We start from the raw sequence: 26,606 nt of genomic DNA on the forward strand, positions 1-26,606 counted from the left end.
CGGAGCAACTCAGCCCGTGCACCACAACTACTGAGACTGTGCTCTAGAGCCTGTGAGCCACAGCTACTGAGCCCGTGCGCCACAACTACTGAAGCCCACACGCCTAGAGCCTGTGCTTTGCAACAAGAGAAGCCACCACGATGAGAAGCCCATGCACTGCAACGAAGAGTAGCCCCCACTCGCTACAAGTAGAGAAAGCCTGCGCGCAGCAACAAAGACCCAACGCAGCCAAAAATAAATAAATAAAATAAAATTTTATTAAAAAAAAAAATCTTGATTCTCTCAGGAAGCTCCTCTGAGTAACTCAGATTGCTACCATAGCTAGTTTTTGCACCAAATTCATATCATACGTATCATTATGTGGGTTTAATATACATTTGAATAATTTATTTGGGGATCATATTTTATCAATACTTTTTTTTTTTTTTTTTTTTGCGGTATGTGGGCCTCTCACTGTTGTGGCCTCTCCTGTTGCGGAGCACAGGCTCCGGACGCGCAGGCTCAGCGGCCATGGCTCACGGGCCCAGCAGCTCCATGGCATGTGGGATCTTCCCGGACCGGGGCACGAACCCGTGTCCCCTGCATCGGCAGGCGGACTCTCAACCACTGCGCCACCAGGGAAGCCCTATCGATACTTTTATTCATTTATTTTGGCTCTTTACCTGATTACAGGGGGCCATGAAGTCTGAAAACATACTTGCCTATTGATAATAATATATAGAATAATAGTTCCTTTGTCTCCAGACTTTATAGCCACTTTGTAGCTTTCATATGGAGAAAGGTCACATCTCACTGTTTCATGTGGTACCTATTATCCAGTGCATATACTATGAATATATTGTATATATTACATGTATTAATGATGAAAATCTTCCTGTGCTAATAATACTACATTGAATTTGTATTAGTTATTAAGCAACTAGAATTAATGATATAGTTCAGGAGGCGTCCCCTGTGTGAAAATGTAACTAGTGCCATCCTTTGTATAGACCTGGAAAATAGGTTCATGTTAGGGGAAGCAGGAGCTTTCTAAGATCCTGCTATACCCCACTATTAAGGAAAGGTTAGAAATAAAAATAACTTCCGTATTCCTGTGCATCAGGACAGGCTTCCCTGATCAGTGACAACTTTATGGTCTTAAAGTATTACTGTAGACCTAAAATAAAAGCAAGTACATAATTCCTTCTTAGTGGCAGCTCAGATGTGATTGTGTGATAGTCTTGTGATTATTCAAGTTTTTTTTTGTTGTTTTTTTTTGCGGTACGTGGGCCTCTCACTGTCGTGGCCTCTCCCGTTGCGGAGCACAGGCTCCAGACGCACAGGCTCAGTGGCCATGGCTCATGGGCCCAGCCGCTCAGCGCCACGTGGGATCTTCCCAGACCGGGGCACGAACCCATGTCCCCTGCATCGGCAGACAGACTCTCAACCACTGCGCCAGCAGGGAAGCCCTCATTATTCAAGTTTTGACATCGCTTCAGGAAGAGAGAGAGAAAAGAAAAGACCAGTCTAAGGATATTGCTTGCACAGTGCCCTACGCTCTTTATTTCTTTTGCAGTAGGGCAGGATAGACAATAATTACAGAGAGAAATGACCAAAGACTTCACATTTTGTGCTTCTCTCCAGTCATTCCATAGCGTCAGGACATGATCACTCTTCACTTATGACTTTCGTGTGAACCTCCCGGCTCTTCACCCGCAGCTTGTTGACCTGGGACTCAGCAATGTCAGCTCTTTCCTCAGCCTCCTCCAGTTCATGCTGGAGCTTGCGGAATTTAGATAGATTTGTATTGGATTGTTCCTCCTGAGAATAAAAATGGAATTGTAAGGCACCCATACCGGGCATCTTTCTAGACTCTGTAGGCCTAAGGGAAGAAAGGACTTGCCATCTGCAGAAAAGTTAAAATACCCAGTGGGAAACCTTATTGTCTTACCACCTTCTGAATTTTGCTTATCATTAAAATTAACTTTATGATTTATTTGGGGCTTCATGTCTCATAAATAATCGCAACTCTACTTTTGCAACCAAAAGGTGGAAAAAAAATATGTACTACAATTAGAGTAAGAAAAATATAAGAGCAGAGGGCAAGGATAAAATCATGCTTGTTAATGCTTGCTGGAAGATGACTATTCGCTTGAGTTAGATATTCTTTATCATTAGGATGAATTTCTTAATACCTTCTTTATGTTGAAATAAATGTGGAATTTTATCATATAGCATTTCGGCACATTTCAAGACAATCACTTTTTTTCTCCTACTTTGGATGTAATGATTCTATTGACAGACTCCTTAATATTAAGTAATCCTTACTTTGTAGGAATTAAGCCTATTTAATCACTGATGGACAGTCTCCTTAATATTTATTTAGTTATTCTTATTTGGTTGCACCGGGTCTTAGTTGCAGCAGGCGAGCTCCTGAGTTGTGGCATGTGAACTCTTAGTTGCGGCATGCATGTGGGATCTAGTTCCCTGACCAGGGATCGAACCCAGGCCTCCTGCATTGGGAGCACAGAGTCTTAACCAGTGGACTGCCAGAGAAGTCCCGACAGTCTCCTTAATAAAAGTAAGGGTTGCTATAACTATACTCATGAATAAAACTGCCTTTAGTATCTTCCCCCCTATTCTCTTTTGGACAGGTTTTGGTATGCAGGTTATGCAAGCTTCTTAAAATGATTTGGAAATCTTTTCATCTTTTCCCATGCTCTGGAATCAGGGATTATCTGTTCCTTGAAATTTTGAAAGACATATCTGGACCTGAGTCTAGTTTCGGAAGTATTTCTGAAATAACTTATTCAGCCAACTTAGTAATTTATATTCTCTTATTTCTTTAAGATTTTAACTGTCTTAACAGATTTATATTTTACATTTAAAAATAACTTTTCTACCTGTATGGTTTGTCCCATTTCTCATTTGTAATGTTGTGAGTTTGTATTTTCTCTCATTTTTTCCTTGATTAATCTAGTTATAAGTGTATTTATTTTATTAATTCCCTAGATGTTAGTGAGATTATCAAATTAGAAAATAGAATAATCTATTAATTTCTACCTTTATCTTTATCAACACCTCTTACTTTTGTTATTTTATTATTATTTATGATTTCTTTATTGGACTGTCAGTTTTCTTCATTTTTTAAAATTCTTGATTCATAATGAAAGCATATAAAGCAATGAATTGTCCTTCAAGGACAGCTTTGGTTACATTCTAGACTTATAAATTCTAGATTTCTTCCTTGAAATTTTATTTACAGTTAAAAATCATTCAGTAATTATGTTTTTATTTAATTTAATCCAAACGTTTTTTAGGAAAGTTAGTTTTTTAACATTTAAGTGCTCGAAAATTTTTGTTTATATGTTCTCATTACTTTACAACTTTATCACACTGTGGCTAGAGAATGTGGCCTGTATTATTTCTGCTTTGAAATTTTTTGAGGTTTCTTTGTGGGTTGAATGTTAACTTTAAAAATCAATCTAGTAATATTACAGATAGTAAGCAATGAGTTAAAAATACGCAAACGTTTTTAAGAAGTACACAGTCTTCTATGAAGCAAACAGCTTATTTACTACAAGAAGTAAATAGTAAATCTAATTATTTATTTATTAGTTTTTCTTAAGAGAGGACTTCTCCCTTCCCTCTGTCTTAAGGATACTTACAGCCTCCTCAGCTTGTCTCTTGTAAGATTTCACTTTGGCCTGAAGTTTATCTACCAAGTCCTGAAGCCTGAGTATATTTTTCCGATCTTCTTCCGTCTGAAAGATGATAAAAACCACAGGGCCTTACTTCAAAAGCACATGACTGTTGTATCATCTCATGTGAGTGTTTCCTGTATATGCAAGGAGTGTTTAGCTGATAAAAACGGTTGCTGTACCTGGTAGGTGAGTTCCTTCACTCTCCTCTCATGTTTGCGCAGGCCCTTGACAGCTTCCGCACTACGCTTTTGCTCACTCTCAACCTCTCCTTCCAGCTCACGCACCTGCGAATGAGTAGGCTCTTAAGAACTTTGATCCAGTAAGGCATTGGGAACAAATGGAAATAGATAGATATTGAGAGACCCACCCTGGCCTCCAGCTTCTGGATCTGCTTCTTCCCACCCTTCAGGGCCAGCTGCTCAGCCTCGTCCAGGCGGTGCTGCAGGTCCTTCACCGTCTGCTCCAGGTTCTTCTTCATGCGCTCCAGGTGGGCGCTGGTGTCCTGCTCCTTCTTCAGCTCCTCGGCCATCATGGCCGCCTAATTAGCAGTAAAACAAAACGAGTAGAGAGAGCTGAGACAGCCCAATAAGATTCTAACTTGACCACCCCCGTGTGGCCCTCTGCTCACGTCAGTGATGGCCTTCTTGGCCTTCTCTTCTGCATTGCGAGCTTCTTGGATAATGTCCTCCATCTCTCCCTGGATCTGGGAGATGTCTGTCTCCAGCTTCTTTTTCGTGTTGATCAGGCTGGTGTTCTGGTTAAAATATCAAATTTAGGAATACTGAGTACATGAGAGCAAAATTACAATGTCCAATGTTCTAATGAACCCACAAACTAATTAATTAAGGTAACTAATTAGTATCCCTTCTTGTTCCATAAATTATCTGAGTTGACAATATACTTTTATAAGACAGTCAACTCTGAATGTCACAGTTCATATAAACAAAAATATTGTTAATCCAAAGATATTTTAAACTTTAACCTCCATAAAACATTATGAATACATTTTTAGATAGTACTAAGATTTGAGCAAGAATTTCATTTTCAGTCCACTGTATTTTTTACTTTTATGTTATACTCACCTGGGTGTGCAGGAGCTGGACGCGCTCGCTGGCGTCCAGGAGCTCCTGCTCCGCCATCTTCCTGCTCCTCTCCGTCTGCTCCAGGGTGGCCCGCAGCTCCTCGATCTCGGCCTGCAGCAGGTTGGCTCTGCGCTCCACGATCGCCAGCTGCTCCTTCAGGTCCTCCTGGCCCCGGAGAGCATCATCCAGGTGGAGCTGGGTATCCTGTGGAATGAACGATCATTGAGACACCTTGTTCTCAGGGCTGCAGTCACCCCAACTGCCCTGGGACCATCTCCTGAGCCCATTTACCTTGAGGATGGCTTGGGTGTTCCTGTAGTTCTTCAGGGCCTCAGCAGCCGTGCGGTTGGCGTGGTTCAGCTGGATTTCCATTTCGTTGAGGTCTCCCTCCATCTTCTTCTTGAGCCTGATGGCATCATTCCTGCTCCGGATCTCAGCATCCAGCGTGCTCTGCATGGACTCCACGACTCTAATGTGGTTCCTCTTCAGCTGGTCAATTTCCTCATCCTTTTCAGCAATTTTCCTGTCAACTTCAGACTTGACTTGGTTCAACTCCAGCTGGATGCGCAGGATCTTTCCCTCCTCGTGTTCAAGGGATGCCTTAATGACAGCAAGGGGTGACTTTAGCAGGGAACGGAAGCATTCAGAAGTTTTTCTGCACATGTTCCTTCCACTAATTTTGTGTTATTTCTTTTTCTGTTCAATATATGTGGCTAGTCCTAATTTTTTTTGAATCTGTTTACAATGCACATTTTTGACATGTACCTCTGCCTCTTCTAAAGCAGCCTGAATTTCAGACTTTTCTTGTTCCACTTGTTTCTTTATTTTCTCCAGTTCATGTATATGTTTCCCTCCTTCTGCAATCTGCTCAGTGAGGTCAGAAATCTCCTCTGTTGTTTGGGTAAAAGACAGGTAGAGGTTTGATGAGACAGAGGACATAAGAGGAAGGTTCCTCCAAGGCATGAAAATTATTGAAAGTGAAAGGGACTCACGTTGCAAGTTTTTGTTCTCTCGTTTCAAAGTTTCTAGCTGATCCAAGGACTCCTCGTAGGCGTTCTTCATCTTGAACAGCTCAGTGCCAAGAAAGCGGGCCTCCTTCTGAGCGGCCTCGAGCTCGACATGAGTTTCCTCATACTTCTGTTTCCATTCTGCCAGGACCTGAAACACCCATCAAGAGTGGTTACCTCCTGGAAAGGATAGAGGACAATGGTGGAGAGCAGAGGCTGCTGTAGAAACTACCTTATCGAAGTTCCTTTGCTTTTTGTCCAGAGCTGCGCAGGCAGCGTTTGTCCTCTCCACATCGAGCATGAGGTCCTCGACCTCATTCTGTAACCGCTGCTTCGTCTTCTCAAGGGAAGCGCATTTGGCATTCACGGCTTCTACATGTTCCTCAGCAGCCTGCAGCCGCTGGGCCAGCTTCTTCCTTGAAGATTATGTATGTTTGTAGAAAGAAGTGAACCAAACCAAGAATTATGAACTATTACCATGCTGAAAACTATGGGGAACTTCATATTAAAAATATCCATTCATTCACTCAACAGATATTGATGAGCTTCTTTTATGAACCAGGTGCTGAGTACACAGCAGTGAACAGGACAGAAAAGGTCCCTGCCTCGTGAAGCTTCCAAACAAGTGAGAAACAATAAGCAAGTGAGAAAATGCATAACAACATATTGCAGATATAAGTGCAGTGAAGGAAAATAAAATGGAGTGTGGCATGGCCAACTATTCTGGATACTCAGGGAAGTCCTCTCCGAGGAGGTAACATTTGAGTCAAGATCTAAAAGAAGTCAGAGTGAGCCAGAGGGAGATCTGGGGGGAGAGTATTCCAGACACAGAGGGGCCAACAACTGCAAATACCTGAAGCAGCAATGAGCTTGGTGTGCTTGGCAACCAGCAATAAGGCTGATTATCTGTATAATTACTTGTTATTCTTTGTTTCCTTTGTTTCCTAGCCTAGAGTTGAGGCTAGGAGGGTAGTGATGGTGTTTGCTTTATTCATGTCTTATTCTCAGGGCCTGATAGTGCCTGGCAAGTAGGAGCTAATTAATGAACATTTGTGGGCTAATTCACTGAATCTTCAAAGGTTGTGTCTTTCTGATTCAGCATCCAGTGTTCTCTGCACATTCTCTCCTATCTGTGCACATACTTGGCCTCCTCCAGCTCCTCCGTGCGCTGGATGGCGTCCGTCTCGTATTTGGTCCTCCACTGGGCCACCTCGCTGTTGGCCTTGGACAGCGCCCTCTGCATCTCAGCCTTGGCTTCCTGCTCCTCCTCATACTGTTCCCGCAGCAGGTCACAGTCGTGGCGGGAGGACTGCAGGGCGTGGGCCAGGGCGCTCTTGGCCTGCGGAGGTAGTTACACCTTCTTTTTACTGTATATTTAATTGTTTAATTATTAAGTTTCAAAACCTTTTTAAAGTTGGTGTAATGGACTCCAGTTAGGGTCAGGTTAGGGGAAAAAAATGAGTCTTGCAACGATAGTTACCTTTATCTCCTCTTCAAGTTGCCTCTTTAATTCCTCAGTCTGTTGAGTAAATGCTTGCTTGCCCCTTGATAACTGAGACACCAAAGATTCTTTTTCATCTAGCTGACGTGAAAGTTCACCTGATAAGCAAAAGAAATGGCACCACTTTTTAAAGCAAAGAAAAAGTTTTGCAAGCCCATATTAGAAATAAGTTTAAATTCTCAACACCGCCTTCCAGTTGAGTACTCAGATGATTCAATTCTCTGTTGACACCTTCATGCTAACGTCAAATTTCTCATTTTTATGGTGAAACTTACATATTAACCTGAATGAATAAATACAACTTAAATTCTCTTTGTTCTCTCCATAACTGATTCTTTCAGGGTTATATAATATCGTGCAAAACCTGTTGATAACTGTCAAAGACAGTAGCTAAAATGTCTAATTCTACATTGTCCCTGTTTCATAAGACATTTGAGGGACTGGGTTATCCATTGCCCTATTCAGGAATTTGGTTCACTCTGATCTAGATAAAAAGAAGCTTAGTCTAAAACAGAAGCCCTGGACCCATGCTGGAGTGACTCCTGATACCAAGCATCCCCTCCATGTGACCAAATCCTCAAGGCCTTTGTGGAGCAGAGCTTGACCCAGTCCTATGGAAGTCTTCATCTCCAGCATTGTCCCCAGGTGACCTTGCATGTAGGATGAGAGCCTGAGCTGTTTGGTGAATCACACATATTCTCAGTTGCTTTTATTAGGCTCTCACATCACGATATCAGTTGTTTTTGACCACATCATCTCCACTTTTAGGCCTCATAGAGGAGAGAGTTACCAGATTCTGTCTGCAGGCGTCCCCTCTGAGTTGTCAGGTCATTGATCAGCCGCTGTTGCTCTTCCTCCTTCGATTTCAGCTCGCTCACTTGGTCTTCCAGGGTGCGGCACATCTTCTCTAGATTTCCCTGCGAGAGAAAAAGTAGAAGAAGCCAATGAAGACATTTTAATAATATTTTGCTATGGCTGCAGTTTCTTCTAAAACAGAAAAATATTTATTTTGACATATAAAATAAATTTTCTTATATGTAATACAATATATTAGAATTTTTTCTATATATTTTATGATTGCTGTCCTAAGTTGAAACTATACATTGGGGTTTTTAAAAAGCTAATTGTGAAGCTTTGTTCAGTATTCCAGGCATACCTCATTTTGCTGCTCTTCACAGGTAGTGTGTTTTTTTTTGTTTTTTGTTTGTTTGTTTACAAATTGAAGGTTTATGGCAACCCTGTGTCCAATAAGTCTGTCAGCGCCGTTTTCCCAATAGCATTTGCCCACTTCGTGTCTCTGCATCACATTTTGGTAATTCTCACAATATTCAAACTTTTTCATTATTGTATTTGTTACAGTGATCTGTGATCAGTGATCTCTGATGTTACTACTGTGACTCGTTGAAGGCTCAGATGAAGGTTAGCACTTTTTTAGCAATAAAGTATTTTTAAATTAAGGGATGTATATATTTTTTAGACATAATGCTACTGCACACTTAATAGGCTACAGAATAGTGTAAACATAACTTTTATATGCACTGGGAAACCAAGACATTTGTGTGACTTGCTTTATTTTGATAGTTGCTTTATTGTGGTGGTCTGAAACCAAACCCACAGTATCTCTGAGGTATGCCTATAATAAAAAATTTAAAGATCATATACTAAATTTAAGATTTTGTGAGAATTGAATGGCACGTTTTCTAAAAGCATGTTTATAAATAATTGATTGTTTTTATGTACCATGAAACTTTGCTTATTAGATAATTGAGAATTTTGGAGACCTGTGTTCTCCAGTTGGAGAACAAGAGAACACTCACAACCGATGCTCACTGCTGGTGCTGTCATTTGTTAGTAGTGTCATGGGGCCAATGTGCTTATTAACTTCTTTGAATATTAGTTTCTTCATATGATTAAGTGGAAATAATACAGATACTAACATCTTTCTTGCTTACCTCCTGGATTACTACAAAGGACAAATGACATGTTGTGTGTAAAGGGCCCTGTGCAAACTGTGACATGCACATAAAGGGTCATTGTTGTTAATAACTATTTCTCAGACTGCGGTACCTTGGCTTTAGAGATCGTTTCTACATTGCTAGCAAGATCATCAATCTCCATCTTCATCTCACTCTTCTCCTTCTCCAGCTTCTGCTTGACCCTCTGCAGGTTGTCAATCTGCTCCCCCAGCTCGGCCACACTGTCCGCGTGCTTCTTCCTCAGCGTGGCCGCCGTGGCCTCGTGCTGCAGAGTGGCCTCCTCCAGGTCCCTGCGCATTTTCTGGAACTCGGCCTCCCGCTTCTTGTTCATCTCAATCTGGACTGAAGTGGCCCCGCCGGCCTCTTCCAGCCGCTCGCTGATCTCCTCCAGCTCCCGGGAGAGGTCCGAGCGCTGCTTCTCTGCTTTGGCGCGGGAGGCCCGCTCTGCCTCGATCTCCTCCTCCAGCTCCTCGATGCGGGCCTGGCAGTGGGGAAGAGCTCAGTTTTAGCCTTTTTATGTCATAACTGTGCCTCTTTGGGCCAGACGGATGGAAATGTGAACTTACTTGCAGCTCTTTGATCTTCTTCTGCAGTTGAATGCCAAGTGCTTGTTCATCTTCAATCTTGCTTTGCAAATTGCTGATTTCGAACTCTTTCCTTTTTGCAAAGTAGCAAAGGATGATAGTTGAGTTCATGTGCAACATTGGAAGCAAGTTCATAAGCAATTCTTTCATACTTACTTTTTGAGCTTTTCATCAAGTTGTTGTTTTTCATTTTCAATGTCCATTATGGACTCTTGGGCCAACTTGAGGTCACCTTCAAGTTTCCTCTTAGCCCTTTCTAGGTCCATGCGAAGTTTCTTTTCTTGCTCCAAAGACCCTTCAAGCTAAATACAAATAATGTTGAGTCAAAAGGATTGCTTAGCTTCCTTTCAAAGAAAATAAGTTCCTTGATAATCCTAGACTTACGTCATCCACTTGCTGCTCTAGCTTGGTTTTAGCTTTGGTCAGAGTGTTCACTTTGTCCTCTTCTGCCTGCAGGTCATCCAGGGTCTGCTGGTGGGCCTCCTGGAGGGCCTTCTTCTCCTTGGTCAGCTTTGCGATGTTTTCATCCAGACCTGCCATCTCTTCTGTGAGGTTTTTCACCTTAGGAAGTAAAAACACTTTGCATTACATGTTACATTTCGGTGGCTTCAGTTTTATGCTTGTATTCCCTAATAATAATAAAAAAGTAAACTTTCCTTGTATACGTTTCCTACCTTATTTTCTGTGGCATGTTTCTCCTTCTCAACCTTGGCCAGTGTGAGCTCAAGGTCATCTATGTCTTTCTTCAGTTCCGAACATTCGTCCTCCAGTTTCCTCTTCTTGGCCGTCAGCTCAGCATTGATCTCTTCCTCATCCTCAGCTCTCTCAGTCACCTCCTTGATTTTGGCCTCGAGCTGGATTTTGGTTTTGATCAGCTGGTCACATCTTTCCTCTGCATCAGCCAAGCCTTCAGCTTCCTTGAATTGGCAACAAAATCAAAATTGGGAAGTAAGAATGAAGTATTTCACAATGATAACAGTGTAAATCACCACTATTGGTTCTTTGGCTTAAACTTTTATGAACCACCTGCTGTGTGTGATGCAGGACACTTCACATTGTGAGAAAAACAAAATGTATCAGATATTGTCTTGTTCCTTTAGAAGAGTATATTCTACAGTAGATTAGAAAGCTTAACCCCAACAAGCTACCATTAATTCAGAAACCAGTTAGTGACATAAGAGATCAGGGAAGTTGTATCAGATATGGTTTCATGAATGAAGTGGCATTTGAGTTGGGCTTTGAGAATGGGTAGGATTTGGTCTTGTAGAAATGAATATATTGGGAGAAGGATCAGGAGGAGAGAAAGGGTTCCAGCGGGAGAAATTCTGGATGGAGCCACCGCTGAATTATTTCCCTTTGTAGTCTTGGCGGATGATCCTGGTTAAGGTGCTCTAAATTCTATTTGAGGCATACAGTGATCAAGAAATTCCTACCAACCTATGTTTCTACTTAAGAGGGTTGGGGGTGGACAGGAAATGAGAGAGAAATTGATAGATACATTCATCAGTGAGACTCCATATCAGTCTCTGAATACAGAAAAGAATAAAATGTGCTGCATATAGCCAGGTAGTGAGTATAGTGGTGTAGGACAGAGTCTAAGTGATTATCTAGGGACAAGAGAAGAGAATTCAGGATAGATTTGAAAGGGGTGGGGACAGAAAAACAGCTCTTTTCCCTTCTGTAATCTAAAAGAAGGAATTATTACACTGCCCAAACTTGACAGAAGAGACCAATCTTAATCAGCAGGAAAAACATACGATTTTGTGATGAGTGAATTATACCAGACTCCAAATGAAAGACAGTCTTATCAATTCCATTCCAGAGCTAAGGGGAGCAATTCTAAAATACTTGGTCTGGGAGTAGCCGCAGGCTGGATGGAGGGAGAGAGCTGGGGGTAGGCAGGGCAAGTTAGGTACTGATGCAGCAACCCGGGTGTGATGTGCTACGGCACTGACTGTGGAGATGGGTTGGAAAGAGCAAATCTCAGTTTTGGAGATCAAAAACAAGAATTCAATAAAAATTGATGTAGAATACTGTCATTTGTCAGCTATACAGCTGTGATTTAAGACCCATAGACATATAGACATCTAGAAGTTCAGGGAAGTTTCAGAGAAAACAAATCACTCTCTCCATGCTATCCTCTCCTTAATATTTTATTTGGGCTAGCTTCATGTTAAAATCACTTTCAAGGACTGTCTTCATAGGGAAAAGAAGTTGTAAACCCTGTAGTTTGATGAAATTGTACAGAATGGAAGAAAATGGTCAGTTCTAGCTCATTGCCCTGGTTCTGGTTTGGGGGCACTTATTGGGTGATGAAGGAATAAGGACTTCATTAGTACCATCAGAGTGCTTTAACCTTCTCCCTCCAGTGAGTGTCTCTCACACTGACTACCCAACTCCCTGCCTCTAGTTGTGGCTAGAGTCATAGCGCTTGCGTCCTGATTAGCAGTGCACAGGATGATACCACTACTTACGGCCTGAACTTGGAGCTGCAAGTCATTTTTTTCTTTCAACAGTGACACCATCTTTTCTTCCAGTTCCTTCCTTTTTGCCTCTGACTTGGCGAGTTCTTCTTTAGTTCTCTCGAACTCTTCCTTCATGTTGGCCATCTCCTTCTCCGTCTCCGCACTCTTCAGCAGGGGCTTGATCTTGAAGAAGAGTTTCATCCAGGGCCAGTGCTTGACATTCATGAAGGCTCGGATGTTGTACTGGATGCAGAAGAGAGACTCCCTGAAATTTAATTGATGCAAATTAGATATTGTGTGGATGATGAAATGAGATGAAATCTTGGCAGTGAGAGTTGGAGGTTCTGCATTCCACCATGTTCCTCACCTACTTTCAAAAGCACAGATGAAAGAAATTATATTTGAGGATGGTGGTCAAGGACTCATTAATCATTCCTTTCTCTACGTTGGTGCTTCTCAAACTTTGGTGTGCATAAGAATCATTAACCTCTTTTTTTAAAATTTATTTTATTTGTTTGGCTGTGTTGGGTCTTCGTGTCTGCGCGTGGGCTTTCTCTAGTTGTGACAAGCAGGGGCTACTCTTCGTTGCGGTGCGCAGTCTTCTCATTGTGGTGGCTTCTCTTGTTGCGGAGCACAGGCTCTAGGCGCACGGGCTTCAGTAGTTGTGGCACGCAGGCTCAGTAGTTGTGGCTCGCGGGCTCTAGAGCGCAGGCTCAGTAGTTGTGGTGCACGGGCTTAGTTGCTCCGCGGCATGTGGGATCTTCCCAGACCAGGGATCGAACCCGTGTCCCCTGCATTGGCAGGCGGATTCTTAACCACTGCGCCACCAGGGAAGTCCCTCATCTAGTGTCTTGATGATCTCATCTCATCAAATACTGGTTCCTGGACCCTTTCCCCAGAGATTCAGATTCTGCAGATATGAGGTGGGGTCTAAAATTCGCATTTTTAACAAGTTTGCAAGAGATGCTGATGGTGTAGGTCCAAGGACCACCCTCTGAGAAGTACTGTTCTGCTTTAGTGCTTTGCAAACTTTCCTACGTGAATGCCACTGAGAGCAGTGAAGAGGGAACCAGACCCCTCAGGGATGTGGGGCATGGGATAAAGGGACTCATTAAAAACTCAGAATTTCTTTGAAAAATCTCTGGTTTTATATTTTAATGTTGTATGATTTTTGCATTCTACTCTAATCTCATCACATTTGTTTTAATCTAAATTATTTTTAAAAATTAATTACCTTCATATATGGGCAATTAATTGCCCCAATATATATCTATATGTATCTACATATATCTCTCTCTATAAATATATATATAGGTTCATGACCAAACTTATTATTTTTAATGAAATAGAATACAGTAAAAGATATTAGCAGAACTACAGGTGATAGAAAATCTGTTCCATGTAAATTATTTATATATTTACACACACATACATGTATGCATGGATATACAGGTGGCAATATAAAATGCATTTCTCCCTATGGATCCCGTTCATATGCGTCCTGCAGTTTGAGACACCTGACTCGTAGTCTTAGAACTCTGTCCCTGCATCACATTAGATCACTAAAAAGCCAGGTACCTCGGTGAAATTGTATTAACTTACTGAAAAAATATTTTTCACCAATTTTGCCCTTAATAATTTAAATCATAATAGTTCACTAATAGAAACGATCAGATGAAGAAGTTGCTTCTGCATGTTGAGTAAAACCACTGTTGAAAATACTGTCTGCTATGCAGTTCAGTGTATCTTATTTAATGATCTACCCAGTAAATTCACATTAGAACCAAATGCTAGGGCAACACTTTGTCTCTGCTTACTCAATGGTATGTTTTCTCTTGTTAGATAAGACGTACATCTCTCTCTTTTTTATTATGCTTCCCTCTCTTTTTTATTTTTTACCCGAGCATTCGATGTATTCTGTGGTGATGATTCCTACCTTAACTTTTCTGGTACATGTATATCTATCTCCACTTCAGCATCAGACTCTTATTCATCCCTTCTTGCTCTGGTGGCCTTATCATATCTGAGCCTTAACTGTAAGCCACCTCAAATATGCTTCTGAAGGGTGTGAGTAGACAAGCAATATGTTTGTATACCTCCTCTCCACCATCCTCTGGTACTCCACTCTTGCCAAGAACCCTTTGCACCTGGCCTGGGTTCGAGTAATCAGCTGGGCCAGCTTGTCATCTCGCATCTCCTCTAGGAGCCCCAGAAGGCCAGCTTTGAAAAAGACCTGTGTGTGGGCAGAGTTGCAGATCAGAAACTTTACATAAACTCCAAAGGGACAGGCATAGTGTCTGGTGGGCCTTAGAGACTATTACCTTGGTGTGACCAAATTTATACTGGGTGTGGTCAACGTCGATGGACCCAAGGAGCTTCTCAGAAGCCTTCTTGCTGTCAATGAATTGTCCTTCAGGGATTGCACTTGCATTTAATACCTTGTATCTGGTAAAGTAAATATAGTTTTTTAAAACTTGGTTTATTGGTGAGACTAGTAGTAGCTAAGCATTAAATGATCCATTAAAAAAACCCAGAGCTTTAAAACAATTATTCTTTCTTCGCAGGAAGGACATTGTATACATAGATGGTCAATCTAGTATCTACTGTCTATTTTTATTCCATTTTACCTTCCTGCACAGTTGCAACTTTCCTTTCTGCCTCATCAGACCCTGTTCTCAGGAAAGTATTCTACAGTTTTGTTCCCATTAGTGTGTAGGTGAGCAACACAATGTAACATATTATCCTTGCTGGATGCATTTGCTGTTGGTAGTGCTTCCCTCTACTGAGGTTTTGGAAGGATTAAATGAAATAATCCAAACATATCAAGCACTCAAAAATGGTTGTTCTCATAATTATTGACGTTAATGTAGACATCTATGAGCTAAGCCAGGAGCATGGTAGATCCAGTGAAAAGTCTCTAGAGTGCTTAGTATGTGGTATGCCTGTGTTTTAAAGGTGTTTTGAGGCTTATAATTTTTTACTCTTTTTGTAGCAAATTAAAAATAACAAAGGCATATTTTTCACTAAACCGTTTTGCTTGCACTAAATATATTTACACTAAACTCCAGGAAACACCATAATTAGGAGAGTCTGACCTCTGTTTGAAGTCTGCATACAGGATCCTGCTCGGGAAGCCCTTCCTACAGATGCGGATGCCCTCCAGCACACCGTTACAGCGCAGCTGGTGCAGGACAAGCTCATGCTCCATGGCCCCTAAAATAAACCCATATTTATTTCACGACAGAGTTTCGTTAAAAGGAGGTATGGCAGTCATGCTTTGTGCTTCCACTCCAGAACTTCTTACCAGGCGTTTTTGTTTCATTGGGGATGATGCACCGCACAAAGTGAGGATGGGTACTCCTGAGGTTGGTCATCAGCTTGTTCAGATTCTCCTGTGAAATCAGGGAAAATCCTGTTATCTGAGATTTAGACACGGTTATGAGCACGTGGTGATGTCTATAAAATCCATGTCCATGGCTGAGTTGAACGATCCTTCTGGACCATTTTAACTTAAGGTACCACCTTGGTAAACTTTTCCTGAGGTGCAGTTTCCTCCTCCACACCTCTTTCTCCACTTGAGTTGGCAGGAGTTACACATATAAAGCAGGCTGTCAAGTGATTCTTCTCAGTGTATGCAAGCACCGTCCTCCTTCCTACCCTTGTCCCTGGCCACCCACATACATTGACAAAGCCATTGCCTCCCCATCCTGAATGGTCACCCTTCTACTAAACTCTGTGGTTCTCCAGGAAGGAAATACAAGCCTACACTACATTTGGACTTATTCTCATAAATATAGCTTCCCCTTTCCAACTCTGTCAACTTCTAGGGCATAAAGATTATCTATAAGGGGAACAATCCTACCGGTTAAATTGAGAATTGACTAGATTATGAACATGGATACCGTATTAGGTTCCTTAAGGCCTAGCTGTTAGATTTTTGTTAGTCCTACTGATGATTTAGTCTCTGAGCGCATGCCATTGCTTATTTGCATGACTCAACTAGATTATGCATAGCAGAGCATTACGTTTTATAACATTTCCTATAAAATATTTTTTATTATTTGGCTTAGCATGAAAGATGACCTGATAATTTCTGAGTCATTTAAAGCTCTTCTCTTCAAAGCTAGATGAACAGAAGCCATTAGTTAAGGTCAGTCCTTTCCTAAATGACTTGTGGAGAGAAGGCTTTGTGCTTTTAAAAACTAATTCCCAAAATAACAAGAGTGTCAAAAACAGTTTCTTTCTTACTCTGAAAAGGGCAGACACGGTCTGGAAAGAAGAGCCCTTCTTCTTACCACCTCTCTTGGCAGACCCACCGCCACCCGCCTCTGGAGAAAAAATAAGAAAAGGTGTCATTCAAACATAGTTTTGAATTGACAGGGCTATTTCTTGCCTATTTGTTGATTTCTGTGCTCACATGGAACATTTTTCCAACACAGATGACCTCTCTGTTTGAGCCTGAATGAATCTTATGTGTCAACTAAGTGTGCATCCACTTTTCAGTGGTACTCAATAACCAGCAGATATGGAGGAAAAAGCAGGAGAGAATCATAGAAGCCAAGCCTTTTCATTGGTTGAGATGTTGAAAGTTCCTTTCTGGCTCTTTGCAGTAGGGCCTCCATCAGTGCTGGAGTGAATGTATAATCACAATGCAGCCTACTTACTCAGGACTTGGAGGCACAATAGATTTGGCCCTGCAGTACCTCAGCCTAGGCTATGATATCACTAGCCTCAATCTAACATCACATTTTGTAATATCAGGAGAACATGTTGGGATTTTTTTCATCATTACCTGCTTCAGCACTTTGAGCCCCAGAGAAGAGGTAAGCTAGAGTCTTCATTGCAGACTTCTGGTACAGCCCAACCACCGTCTCGTTCAGGGGGTCCTTGTTCTTGTCTAGCCAGCCAGTAATGTTGTAGTCCACGATGCCAGCGTAGTGCACCAGTGAGAAGTGGCCCTCGGCCTTGCCTTTAACCACCTTGGGTTTTTGGAAGTTGGCAGACTTTCCAAGATGCTGTTCATACAGCTTGTTCTTGAAGGAGGTGTCTGTGGCCTTGGGGAACATGCACTCCTCTTCCAGGATGGAGAAGATGCCCATCGGCTGGAAGCAGACCACAACACAAAGTTACAATTCTATATAAGCATTTTTCTTTGTCTATAGAATTAAACAAGGTGCAGTGAATAATTTAGTTCTCGCAAAACATAGCTTCCAAAACTTGAAACGGACCTTCTCGATGAGCTCAATGCAGGCGGCCAGGTCCATCCCGAAGTCGATGAACTCCCACTCGATGCCCTCCTTCTTGTACTCCTCCTGCTCCAGCACGAACATGTGGTGGTTGAAGAACTGCTGCAGCTTCTCGTTGGTGAAGTTGATGCACAGCTGCTCCAGGCTGTTGAACTAAATAAACGGATGCGTACGGATGCGTTTACTTTTCTCTTAGCAAATTGAGCAGTTTAAGATATAGGGCTTCTTGATTTAAAAATGTAGAATGGCCTTTAGATTATGGGTATCAAAGTCCTTGGGGGGCTGTGAAATCTACTGGTTTTCTCTGCTGCCATTTTATACAAAATCCTAAATCATCATCATTATTAATTCTCCTTTCTTGCACTTGCTTAAACTGACTCAGGTGTTTTTCTGAGTTCCTACTTAATCGTTCCATGTTTATTCCCATCATCTCCTGCATTTTCTGTTGACTCATTTAACAGCTAATTTGACACCCATTAGAAGCTGACTGGGAGGAGTCTGTTGTGTGGAAGCCATCATGGTCAGCATTGCAAGGGAGCGATAATTGCCACCCCTACTCTTTGATGTGAAGCGAAAAAAATCAAGATTCCAAATATTATGTACAGTATATTAACACACACTCATATTTTTTAAAAGCCAAAATGTTAACATTAACTAGATATAAATAGTAGAATTAATATGGACTCCTTTTCCTTCATTTTCCATGATTTCTCCCATGCCTAAGTTTTGCATTTATAATTAGAAAAAGATAAACTTCTTTAAACTATAAGCAGGAAAAATGTGTCTTATAATCAAATATGAGTTTTTATCCCATATCACATTGATGAGAAGAGTTCCTTGCATTGAATTTATTAATGCTGACTCTAAATTGCTGGCCTTCTCTCAGTTCTTATTATCTGCCTAAGTGTTTCTGAATGCTTTCCCTACCATATATTCAGAGCATATTATGCACTGCACAGGTTTATTTTTATATTTTTATATTAACCCCACTTTGCATTGTGGGATTTTTAAACCCCTCACTACAACAACCTAATTCCCAACTCCCTTTGGATCATGTAGCAAGTTAAAGAGTCCTCATTAAGTAGCTTATTTCTCATAGAAGTGGGATTGCCACTACAATAAATGATTAGCTGCCCAATCACTGTCTTTTAAATGTTAGCATAACTTTTTGACATTGGTAATAAAAGGTTATAATATTTACAGATTTCTTCTTATTGATGTTTCCATTGCTTTACTGTAAAAAACCCCTTAGCAACGTACTACCAACTCACATCAAAGATCTCAAAGCCAGCGATGTCCAAGACCCCGATGAAGTACTGCCTGGGCTGCTTGGTGTCCAGCTGCTGGTTGATGCGGGTGACCATCCACAGGAACATCTTTTCATAGACAGATCTGGCCAGGGCGCCCACTGCATTGTACACCTTGAAAGACAAAGGTGTATCCCTTGAGGTTCATAGAGGACCATAAAATGCTTGCATCCCTGGCTGTGAATTTGAATTATGTACCTACCTGCTCTACAGTCTGGCCTTTGGTGACGTACTCATTGCCGACCTTGACCCTGGGGTTGCAGAGGGCTTTGAGCAGGTCAGCAGAGTTCAGACTCTGGAGGTAGGCTGCCTTGTCAGCAACTGAAAGGAAGAAAGGATAGAATGATGTTATTATGGCCCAAAGCAACCCGCTTCCTCAAATAAAAAAAAATTTTTTTAAGCTACAGGCATTTTGTGCAGTGTTTTCAGAATATCTTTTTGAGTATTCTTGCCCATTTTTTTCACTAAGTTCAAGACCTTGGTTATGGGTAGTATTCCCTAAAGAACTTCAGAAATTGTAGGGACATATGTCTAATACCCATGCCGGACATATCTTACATAGATATACTTTCAAATGCAATTCTTGGAAATGAATTTGTCTTCCGAGGAAAGCTCAAGGGTAACAAGTTAAGAATGTGATTTTCAGGCTTCCCTGGTGGTGCAGTAGTTAAGAATCCACCTGCCAATGCAGGGGACACAGGTTCAATCCCTGGTCCGGGAAGATCCCACATGCCGCGGAGCAACTAAGCCCTTGAACCACGACTGCTGAGCCCGCGTGCCACAACTACTGAAGCCCGCGTGCCTAGAGCCTGTGCTCTGCAACAAGGGAAGCCACTGCAATGAGAAGCCCCTGCTCACTGCAACTAGAGAAAGCCCGCACGCAGCAATGGAGACCCAATGCAGCCAAAAATAAATTAAATAAATAAAATTTTTTAAAAAAGAGTGTGATTTTCAAACAAACGTGAAGTCAGGTGGATGACTCAGTTGATACCTTCAGTGCCATCTGGCTCCGCTTGCTCCTCACGCTGCTTTTGCTTAAATTTCAAATTTCCATAATGCATCACAGCTCCCGTGAGCTTGTAGATAGAGATCTTCTCATCATTAGTAAAGCCCAAAATATCAATAGCACTCTGCCAACACAACCAATAGAATAACTGTCAGGTTATGATCCATGACCTGGATCAGGTTAATATGTTTAATCCATAACCTGGATCAAGTTAACATTATTGTGTAAACTATAACTGTCAGGTTATGATCCATAACCTGGATCAGGTTAATATGTTTACTATTATGTAAACCTATGTCAGGTTAATATGCTCACTATTAGTAGTTCACATTTGGATAATTCCTGATTTGTTGGTCAGACTGAGGAAACTACCAGTACTGATGGGAGCAAGGAACTCCTTAGATTGGGTGTCTAGGGAGCTAGTCAACTGGAAGCCAGCACAGAGCATTGGAATCACAGGTGCATACCCTCTGAAGATGCAAAAAGTAAACTTAAAATAGAGAACAAGGATAGTAAACTTATTATTTTGAGAGGTGGTATGGATTTAATGCAAGTAGATTATAAAAAAATGGTTTAGGGAAATTCAGAAAGGATAGCTCTTTAACAGACTATCATGAGAAAGTGAGATGTTGCAGGGGCACATCCCGGTCTTTTCAGTTGACTCCAGGTGGCACATCCACGTCCATCTTTGAATCTTCTTTTGTGATTTCTACGAGAAACTGAGGATTTATCTAGCGGGACCGTTGCTCTGACCCCAAATAATCATTCTAATTTTCTTGTGTTCTACTTACATCCGTGGCCATCAATTCTTCCTGATCGTCAATGCTGGGCACACTGATCTCCCCTTGACTGACGAATGGGAAATCAAATGGGTTGGTGGTAATCAGAAGCATTTCTAAGTACATGGAACAGAGAAAAGGTAAGCAGAAATATCCTCTTCATTAAAATAACAGATTTCTAGACAAATTCTAAGGCACTAGGATGGAAAAAGCCATGATATGTTATTGCCCAATGAAAAAAAGAGATTACGGAAGAGCATGTAACTGTGATTCCAGTTACTGTATGTATGTATCTATTTGTAAAGATATATCTACAGAAAATGACTGGAATGATACCAAGTGTTTATAGTGATTATTTTCATAGTGATAGGATTTGGAGGTGTTATTTTCAGTTTTCCCTTTGAATTTTTATAATGAGCACACATAAATTTTTACCAAATTTACAAAGCTGTTTTCAAAATCAAGACAATATGTACAGTTGACAAAATTCCATCGTGGAATACTGAGTTGGACCAGGCATTGCTAGGTGCGGGTGTAGTAATTTTGGAAAGGAATTACGACGTTTCTTACCAATTAGTTCTGGTTTCTTGTTTGATGTGATCTGATAAAAAATATGATAGCTCCTTTCAGCCTTAAGCTGGAAAGTAACTCTAGACTTCTCTAACAGATCTGGAAGGAAATAAATAACAAAGAGGAAAAATGTAAAAATTCATATGAGATGCAAATTTTAGTCAATATTATAGGTCATAAGAAACAGAAATTATTGTAAGGTATATGCAAGCACTTACATGTTTCAATATCAGCAGAAGCCAGTTTTCCTGTAGTGCCAAAGTGGATTCTAATGAATTTACCCTTGAAAGAAAAATTAACATTACTACTTTGGTTTTGAATCATATCAAATCTTTGAAAAACTCGAAACACTTGAAGTGCTAACATTTTAATATTAAATCAATTCAGAGACAATTTGTTTCAGGTAGAAAAAGATGTATCTCCTATTTTTTAGGTAAAATAATTTTATCTTTAAATTTTAAAAATTGTGGATAATTGTAAATAGTGAAAGATGAACTCAGATATAGGGTCATACATCTTTTTTTTTTTTTTGCGGTACGCGGGCTTCTCACTGTTGTGGCCTCTCCCGTCACGGAGCACAGGCTCCGGACGTGCAGGCTCAGCGGCCATGGCTCACGGGCCCAGCCGCTCTGCGGCATGTGGGATCCTCCTGGACCGGGGCATGAACCCGTGTCCCCTGAATCGGCAGGCAGACTCTCAACCACTGCACCACTGGGGAAGCCCGGGTCATATATCTTTTTAGACAGGACTTGGATCCATGTTATTACATGCTCAGAGGAAAAGGAAAGAGCCATGGTATAATATAATTAAATTGGAATGGAATGAAAAAGACTCAGAGAATGTATTCACAAACATCCCGTAAATTTTGACCAGTGAGCAGTGTCTGTAATAGTGTCCAAGAGACTTACAAAGCGAGAGGAGTTGTCATTCCTCACGGTCTTGGCGTTGCCAAAGGCCTCGAGCAGGGGGTTGGCACTGATGATTTGATCTTCCAGAGTCCCCTGCAAAGGCAAGAGCAGTCCTCACATGTGGGGCTCGGGAGTTTCTTACTTGACAGCTTGGATCCTGACGTGGCATTCAGACCCACCTGCATTTTGCCACTAGAACCTTCCTCCTTCCTCTTCTCCCCAGTGACTGCAATTGTTGCAAAGTACTGGATGACACGCTTCGTGTTCACAGTCTTCCCAGCCCCAGATTCTCCGCTGTCAAATAAAAACCAAGTCAGTAGGGGTCCCAAAGCTGGTAGCTATTGCAGTCATGAAAAGAAAGCATCAAATCTACTTACGTGATCAGGATTGACTGATTCTCACGGTCTACAAAAGAGAAATTAAGGAAGGTTAATACTGCCTAACATCTTACGTAAAAACCTGAACGAACATTTTGGCCAACCCAATATTTGTAAATGGAGAGTACATAATATGGCATGGACTTAGTATTTTTTTTTTTTGCGGTATGCGGGCCTCTCACTGCTGTGGCCTCTCCCTTTGCGGAGCACAGGCTCCAGACGTGCAGGCCCAGCGGCCATGGCTCACGGGCCCACCCGCTCCGCAGCATGTGGGATCTTCCCGGACCGGGACACGAACCCGTGTCCCCTGCATCGGCAGGCGGACTCTCAACCACTGCGCCACCAGGGAAGCCCCATGGACTTGGCGGCCCTAGGCCTAGCACCTTTGCCAGCACCGCTCTCTGCTGCTCCCTGTGCCCACCCCTGCCGCACGTTAGTGTACAGACTGCATTGAAACAGAGCGCTGCAAAGAAGCTGTAGACTTTCTCTTTTTATACTCCACCACTAAATACTCACCGAAAGTGGACTTTGGGGTTTTCAGGTGGATTTAGATGACAAGTTAGTAGCATGTTTATTGTAGGTACAAGAAGTAATGAAAAATAGGCATTAGAGATATTTTTAGTGCATGAGAAGGAGTAAATATGGTAAAGGTGGTAGCTTTGGAAATAATCATGGCCTTAGTCATATTTTTAGGGAAAGTGAAAAGTTCATTTTGATGTTTTACTCTCTCTGAAGGGGAAATCTTTCAGCCCTTTCCCCAGGGTACCTTTGTACCTTAGACTGACCTAGCTGAGACAATATTCTAGGAAAAAGATGTATGGTATAACTGTTTTAATACCAGATACACCTTAAAATCTGGAGTGTGTTTAGGTTGGTTCTGGGCAAAGGGCAATAGCATTTAGGGGACCACCTCAAAGAGTGTGCTGAGACGGGTAGAGTCTCTTTCTCCTATGGTTCTGTTCTAAAAAGATGCACAAAACATCCAACTCACCAGTCAGCATGAACTGGTAGGCGTTGTCAGAGATGGAGAAGATGTGGGGCGGGGCCTCCTGGCGCTTTTTGCCTCGGTAGGCAGCCACCACCTCAGGGTTGTACACCGGCAGCCACTTGTAGGGGTTGACGGTGACACAGAAGAGGCCCGAGTAGGTCTATGCAAGGGAGTAAGAAAGAATAACTAGCCGAACACCTTTTCTGTGATTTGTGCAATTAACTCATTAAATGAATTTTCACTAAAAGGAACACTTTAATTAAGTGCTCTACATGTCTTCAAGGCATCAGCATGAAAACTAGTTGAAAGGTTCAACAAGACAGCAGAATCCTTGAGGGAAGGGACTATAGCTTAGACTTCTCATTATTCCTTTTGGGATTTGTCACAGTGATTTTCACATAGCAGGAGCTCCAAAGTTTTGGGGTTTTTTAAATGTAGTATGAGACATCTTTTACTGTAGTTTAGAAAATGGGCATATATTTCCTTTGTAGCATTAAGATATTCAAATTCATAAAAACATAAATTTGGTACCTAAGTACTCAACAATATGGAAAATCTTCTTAAGATACTGTGATCCAGTCATTTAAAAAGGCACACATGAAGGTATGCAGCAATACTGGGGAAATATTTGTAACATACTACTGAGTTATAAAGATACAGAACACAAAATGATGTAAATACATTATGATTACAACAGATGGATTTCCAAAATCTTTGACAACTGGTCTAGGATAAGTACCAACCAATCAGAATGGATGCTGACTCTAAACACCAGGTACACTTGTGTAGGTGTTGTCCAGCTGACTAGTAGCAGCAGCTAAACTATACAGAAATGACAGGAATTCCTTGACGGTCCAGTGGTTAGGACTCTGAGCTCCCGTTGTAGGGGGCGCGGGTTTAATCCCTGGTCAGGGAACTAAGATCGTGCAAGCTGTATGGTACGGCCAGAAAACAAAAAACAAAAAAACCCTATACAGAAATGTCAGCCTAACATAATAGATTCAATTAGAAAGTACTACTGAGTTTGTATTATGTGCAAAGCCTCTGCAAGGCCCTAAGAATGAAACATAAATGAGATGTTGTTCCTTGAGGAACTTTCAGTCTATGTAGGAGACAGACATGTAAATGACTGATGGTGGAAAAACATTGTCAGTGTTATTGCAGAGACAGAAACAACAGGACACGACATCCAGCTTTGCCTGGGGAAGTTGGGAAGTTTTCATCAAAGAGGCATTCCACACAGAAGGGACCAGAACACAGAGATACAAATTGTGGTTATTTTGGAGGAGTGAAAACTGGTCTTTAGAAACATTATTTTTAAGTGTTAATACATGAGTTTATATTTTCCATCTGAATGATTCTGCATCAGGAATGGGGATGAGGGGAGATGTAAGCACGTGGTTGAGATATAAACAGTAGCTGCTCTAGCGTTTGTTCAAGGGCTCTTTGGCAAACCCAGTCCTTGTGGACAATGGCCTTGCCCGGCTTTGGATGAGAAGACAAAGGATTACGTGCCAGCTGTTGGGTTGAGCCTTACAGCAGCAACCGTGAGCCTTTTAACTAGTTACATTACTACTGAGAGTGCAATGAGTCACTACTTGTAACCCATTTATACTATAATGGGCTGACAGGGTTCAGTGATAAAGCCCACTTTGGGGGTGGGGGGCACTCACGTAGATCATCCAGGCTGTGTAACGCTCTTTGAGGTTGTACAGCACTCCTGGCTCGTGCAGGTGGGTCATCATGGCCATGTCCTCGATCTTGTCAAACTTGGGAGGGTTCATGGGGAAGACTTGGTCATCTTTCACTGTCAGAGTCTGGTAAACAGGAAGGGTAACTGTTTGTCAACTGAGTGACCACACAAAATAATCAGTAGAATGTGGTTGGCTCCTGGGACTCTACTCACTGCTCCTCCTTCGGTCTTCACTGTCACTTTCCCGCCTTCTCTGCTCTGGATAGTCCCTTTGACAAAGGATTCCTTGGGCTCGACCACAAAGACAGATACCTTGGCGTCAAAGGGCCTATTCTGGGCCTCAATGCGCTCCTTTTCAGACTTTCGGAGGTAAGGAGCGGCCTCCCCAAAAACGGCCATTTCCTGGTCTGAACTCATGGCTGCTGAACTCAGAGGTCCTAAAGGAGATGAAACATTTCATACCAGAGATTCCGGATTGTCATCGATATCCATAAATCTCTATCTTGATGCTATTGCATAGGCCCAGTTGAAAATGCCATCAGGCAGGTGCACTGTGCTCCATGCTACAGTTGTTGAAACAAACACGTTACAAGGACTCAAAGGCATCAGGGGTCACTGGTACCCAGCATTGCACACAGTGGCTTTTTTCTTCTTTCATCCTTCAAGAATGACATTCTAATAAGAGGGCTGGGTGGTGGCCTCGCATGCTGCTAAGGAGCCTGTGATCTTGGGTTGCACTTGATCTTTCTGAGCCTCAGTGTCTCCATCTTTAGAATAGGGATTATAATATTGCCTTTCTGAATCCACAACCCCTGAGATAGAGTGAAGACACTTTGAAAAAGAAAAGTTAAAATAATGACTGAGAAAGCAAATTGAAATAGTTGAGGCTACTAGATGTAAAATGTCATTTATTGTAATGCAAGAGAATTATATTTCCTGCCATATAGTGTAAGAGAACTTTATGTTCTCCGTGAGATGTTCAGCTAGAAGTACTCAAGTTCAATGGATTTGGCGGGGGGTCGGATTATAATTTTGTTTACTATTTTTTTTTTTTTTTTAGCTGGGTGCTTAGTAGAGTTTCTCTAACATAATTTCTTTGCATATTAAATCCAGTTAATCAGTTTAACCCAGTTAAACTAATTCAGGATGAAAGCCACAGCAGACATTATCCTCATTCTTCCACATTAAAGTCTCCCTCTGCTATTCCACATTTCCTTCCGAAAGAGGCAGGCTGCGGCTGCCCCATTCTGTGTTGTCAGCAGGTTGCCGGTGGCATCAGTAGAATGAAAGGTTTAGCAGAGGATGCTACTTCAGTCATTACATGATCAAGTTACTTGAAACTCATTTTAATCATCTCCCCACCAGTCTCTCTCTTTAGAAATGCAGTGTGCAGTAGTGGGGCAGACTAACATCTTTACTAGCTATGTGACAAAA

At 41.7% G+C, this 26,606-nt stretch overlaps 1 protein-coding gene across 1 annotated transcript; it reads right to left on the reverse strand.

The window, feature by feature from the left end:
* Positions 1–1,647: 1,647 nt before the first annotated feature.
* On the reverse strand, positions 1,648–25,589 carry LOC136137948 (myosin-2). Its single transcript, XM_065896360.1, has 38 exons — positions 25,386–25,589; positions 25,153–25,296; positions 23,483–23,639; positions 22,492–22,519; positions 22,294–22,408; positions 22,115–22,207; positions 21,425–21,488; positions 21,207–21,305; positions 20,649–20,752; positions 19,843–19,981; positions 19,054–19,172; positions 18,816–18,965; positions 17,527–17,697; positions 17,091–17,400; positions 16,547–16,626; positions 15,603–15,690; positions 15,394–15,511; positions 14,620–14,743; positions 14,395–14,531; positions 12,308–12,563; positions 10,508–10,750; positions 10,218–10,394; positions 9,990–10,135; positions 9,816–9,906; positions 9,341–9,730; positions 8,064–8,190; positions 7,253–7,371; positions 6,915–7,111; positions 6,005–6,188; positions 5,758–5,923; positions 5,531–5,655; positions 5,057–5,365; positions 4,766–4,969; positions 4,312–4,437; positions 4,051–4,221; positions 3,863–3,967; positions 3,648–3,743; positions 1,648–1,800 (listed from the first exon to the last, which is right to left on the reverse strand). Exons 1-38 carry the CDS (start codon positions 25,587–25,589, stop codon positions 1,648–1,650), a joined length of 5,829 nt encoding a protein of 1,942 aa, XP_065752432.1.
* Between the last annotated feature and the right edge of the window lie 1,017 nt (positions 25,590–26,606).

Source organism: Phocoena phocoena, chromosome 19, assembly GCF_963924675.1.
Source record: "Phocoena phocoena chromosome 19, mPhoPho1.1, whole genome shotgun sequence".
In the NCBI taxonomy this organism is placed as follows: Eukaryota; Metazoa; Chordata; class Mammalia; order Artiodactyla; family Phocoenidae; genus Phocoena; species Phocoena phocoena.